Source organism: Asterias rubens, chromosome 10, assembly GCF_902459465.1.
Source record: "Asterias rubens chromosome 10, eAstRub1.3, whole genome shotgun sequence".
Lineage (NCBI taxonomy): Eukaryota > Metazoa > Echinodermata > Asteroidea > Forcipulatida > Asteriidae > Asterias > Asterias rubens.
Window position 1 is genome coordinate 16,930,577 of NC_047071.1, and position 3,824 is coordinate 16,934,400.

A 3,824-nucleotide genomic window follows, 5' to 3' on the forward strand; every position below is an offset into this window, starting at 1 on the left:
TGAATTGTGTAAAGGTGGCCTGTCGCTCGAGCCAACATCTTTACAGGTTTGTTTTGTTATGAATGTTTGGATACACCAAGTGAGAATACTGGGCCCAATTTCATAGAGCTGCTAAGCACAAAAATATGCTTAGCATGAAATTTCTGTCTTGATAAAAACAGGATTACCAGAAAAAATATATATTTGTTGCATATTGCTTGTTACTGTTTGCTTATCCTGAAAATCACATGGAAATTTGGTTGGTAATCCTGTTGTTATCAAGGAAGAAATATCATGCTAAGCAAATGTTCGTGCTTAGCAGCTCTATAAAATTGGCCCTGGTCTTTGACAATAAATACCTATCTGCATTAAAACATGAAAACAGTTATACATACAGTTATTTAACAGGAAGATTGTGGGCTTGTCAATACAAAATCATTAAACTTACATTCGACACTATCAAGTTTCTGTATCGTTATTATTAAAATTATCAGTATTATAGTCAATTGAATAATAAAAATTATCGTACAGTCTGATTAACAATAAATAATTAGGAAAACAAATAATCATGTTTGTCTCAAATCAAATATTTTGGGGATGTTTTAAACAAATATACCTACCCCAAAAAAACTTTATTCGAAACCAAAACATCTACATAATAATTACAATCAATAACACGAAGGAATTGCGAACAAACCTCAAAACGAACCGGCAGTAAAATCAATGTTTTTGCTTTAATCGCAAAAAAGCGGTAAGAAAAACTGGGATTTGCATCTTTAAATTATGAAAACTTGTTTAGTTGCTTTAGATTATGGAGTTAATTATAACAATGTGAATAAATTATCTTTTTAGCAAAAAATGCCATGTAAATCAATAAACAGTCAACAAGTCATAATCAACAAAATAACGTGTGAAATTTGTTTGTTTTTCCATGGAGTATTATGTTATGGAGAAACCATAAGTCCATTAAACCTGACAATTATTTCCATATTACTTCCATGACAACCACCGGTTCGTTTCAGAGCTAACATTATTTAAAAGAGATTTTCACATGGTGCTCCCTCCTATCTCCACTAGCTATACTTTCACCATCCAAAGTTTCAAATCCTATTCAAGTATTTGAATCAAAGACAATCAAGTTACTGATTGGCAACAATTAAATAATTAAATGGACGAGAAGCAAACCAGAAACAAACAAAAGGGCTGTATCAAAATGTCTGCTCACAAAAACCGACACAGTTGTCATAACCAATGCAATTCAAGACGCACTTATTCCACAAAATAATAGACCTTTCCATTGATGATAAACAAACCAAGCGGGTTGGTATGGACGGCCGAATAATGGCAAAACACTAGATCGTGCCAACTGATTTTGTTTAACAAATTCAATATTTACTGCAAACTTTCAATTCCATGTAAAACCTCCCGTGATTGTTTGCTTTGTTTCCATCAAATTCAACACAATGTTTAAAGATTGTAACATTGTCACAAACAGTAGCTATCACTTGTTATTTTTGCATTAATGGCTTCCCATAGTTTTCCCAACATCGGTTGGCAAAAACTCGGGCTGTGCTGATGCAATAGAAAGGTCTTTTTTGCACGCGAAAATCTTACTGTGTGTATGGTTAAATAAATTTACAAGCGCCAACTCCGATCTGGACAGTCCATTACACCCTCAGCCTCACCGTTGATCCCCACATTTGGATAGCCAGGGATGGTACGAAGAGAACTCATTGATGGTACTCTGCCACTTCCACTTGCCGTGTCAAACTGAAAATGTACGGGGGAGTTAGGCTCCCGAGCCCCGTGGCGTATTCCCTGGATTCCCTTCCCCCACCCCAGGGGAATCGCTCCTACGAAACGGTTACGGATATCCTCATTAAGGAAAATGTACAACATTGGTTTGATTGCTGAGTAGGCGTAGGCGTAGCATGCTATGGCTGTATAAGAGTGGACATCTTGACGGGTTATAGCTGGTGAAAAGATACCGGAGCGGAGGAACGAGACTATGTGGTACGGCAGCCAGAGCAGAATTTGAGCGCCGCTTAGAGACGCAATGAGCAGGACCATCGATCGCGTCTGCTTGCTCCTGGGCTGGCTCTCGTCGTTCGCGGGACGCCATAAGTTACCGTTGGACTTGTAGAAGATCCACAACAGGCAAGAAAGAGTTATGCATTGTGGGATGCAGAAACATATCACAAAAGCATACAACTGGATGCCGTGGGCAACACCAGGCATATGCATTGTGCAGAACGATGCCCGGTACATTGTTTGATGGTTTGTGGTGAAGATATAAGCTGGAATCGTGAGGAGAAACGAGATTAAGCATACAGCTAGGTTTGAAGCAACTGCCGCCTTTAGGTCACGACGGCGGGCATAAGAGTTCGGTAGAGCAATGACAAGGCACTCATCAAGAGCGAGTAAGCCGACAGTGTACGCACCGACCGTCTCCGTGAGGTGATTCACTGGGAGCAGCAGCCGGCATGCGGCATCCCCGAACGGCCAGTCCTCAAGAACGAACTCGACAGCAAAAAACGGTCCGGTGACGACAAGCAGAACTAGGTCTACAATCGCTAGGGTGGTCAGGGGGACGTCCAACACGTTGCATGACTTGCTCCTCTTTGCCCGGAGATTGACCAAAAGTAGGCAGGCGTTACCGACAACGCCGATGAGGAGCGTGAGCACCATGACACTCGGTGCCGCGTAGCGGAGCGGTTGCTCCCGGGCGAACAGCACTGGGATGAGGGTGGGCAGCGGTGTGGACGCAGCATCATCCGATGAGGAAAAATTAGTGGACATCTTATGGCCCACTGGTACACGATGGTAAAGTTTTATATAGTTTTGTATGGTGTAAATTCCAACACGCTGTCCCATACATCAAAGTAATTCAATTCATCGAAACTTGGAACATCAAATTCCAGATAATGAGTAGAATGTGACTGAGTGTTTAACATGAGATTGGATATAGCTTTTATACACACCACTCATTAAGTGAGTGGAGTAGGCAGATTGGTGAAGCACTATAACACCAGAGCAATGCGCCTCATCAGACTCGGTCGTGTGGGTCAATCAAGGATTTATAACATTACACTCACTCGACTGAGTCATTAATGGCAAAGCCAATTTCAAAATCAATATGTAAATCACACCATCGATCTGCTATTTTAATCAAATCGGCGCATCCATCTGTGTGAACGATAATCAAAAACATGGTTTTGCGTTTAAAAACACCCAATAGCAACCATAACTATCGACATTTCCAAGTCGACATTTCTTCTCGAAATTATCCCATTGTTCATACACTGTGTACACATAATTTGAGCTAATTCCACCTCACATACTGAATATACAAAACCCATCGGAAGGTTACCTTTTAAATTCTGACATCTGCGATCGTATAGAGTACGACCGCATGTTCCAAAACTTCGAATAGTTGCTATTCTGGGTCAACCTTTACAAATATTTTGTTACAATGTTAAAGACAGTGGACACTATTGGTAATTGTCAAAGCCTTCACAGTTGGTGTATCTTAACATATGCATAAAATAAGAAACCTGTGAAAATTTGAGCTCAATTGGTCATCGAACTTGCGAGATAATAATGAAAGAAAAAAACACCCTTGTCACACGAAGTTGTGTGCATTTAGATGGTTGATTTCGAGACCTCAAGTTCTAAATCTGAGGTCTCGAAATCCAATTCGTGGAAAATTACTTTTCTCGAAAACTATGGCACTTCAGAGGGAGCCGTTTTTCACAATGTTTCATACTATCAACCTCTCCCCATTACTCGTAATACCAAGTAAGGTTTTATGCTAATAATTATTTTGACTAATAACCAATACCAAT

The 3,824-nt window shown here is 40.2% G+C and overlaps 1 protein-coding gene across 1 annotated transcript; it reads right to left on the reverse strand.

Moving 5' to 3' along the window:
• Positions 1 to 608: 608 nt before the first annotated feature.
• LOC117295911 (somatostatin receptor type 2-like) lies at positions 609 to 3,498 on the reverse strand. Its single transcript, XM_033778701.1, has one exon. The coding sequence runs from the start codon at positions 2,851 to 2,853 to the stop codon at positions 1,615 to 1,617; it is 1,239 nt and encodes a 412-aa protein (XP_033634592.1). The 5' UTR covers positions 2,854 to 3,498; the 3' UTR covers positions 609 to 1,614.
• Positions 3,499 to 3,824: the final 326 nt, after the last annotated feature.

Excerpts from the sequence above, each read along its gene's own strand:
- LOC117295911 (XM_033778701.1), bottom strand. The coding sequence starts at position 2,853 with ATGGGACAGCGTGTTGGAATTTACACCATACAAAACTATATAAAACTT.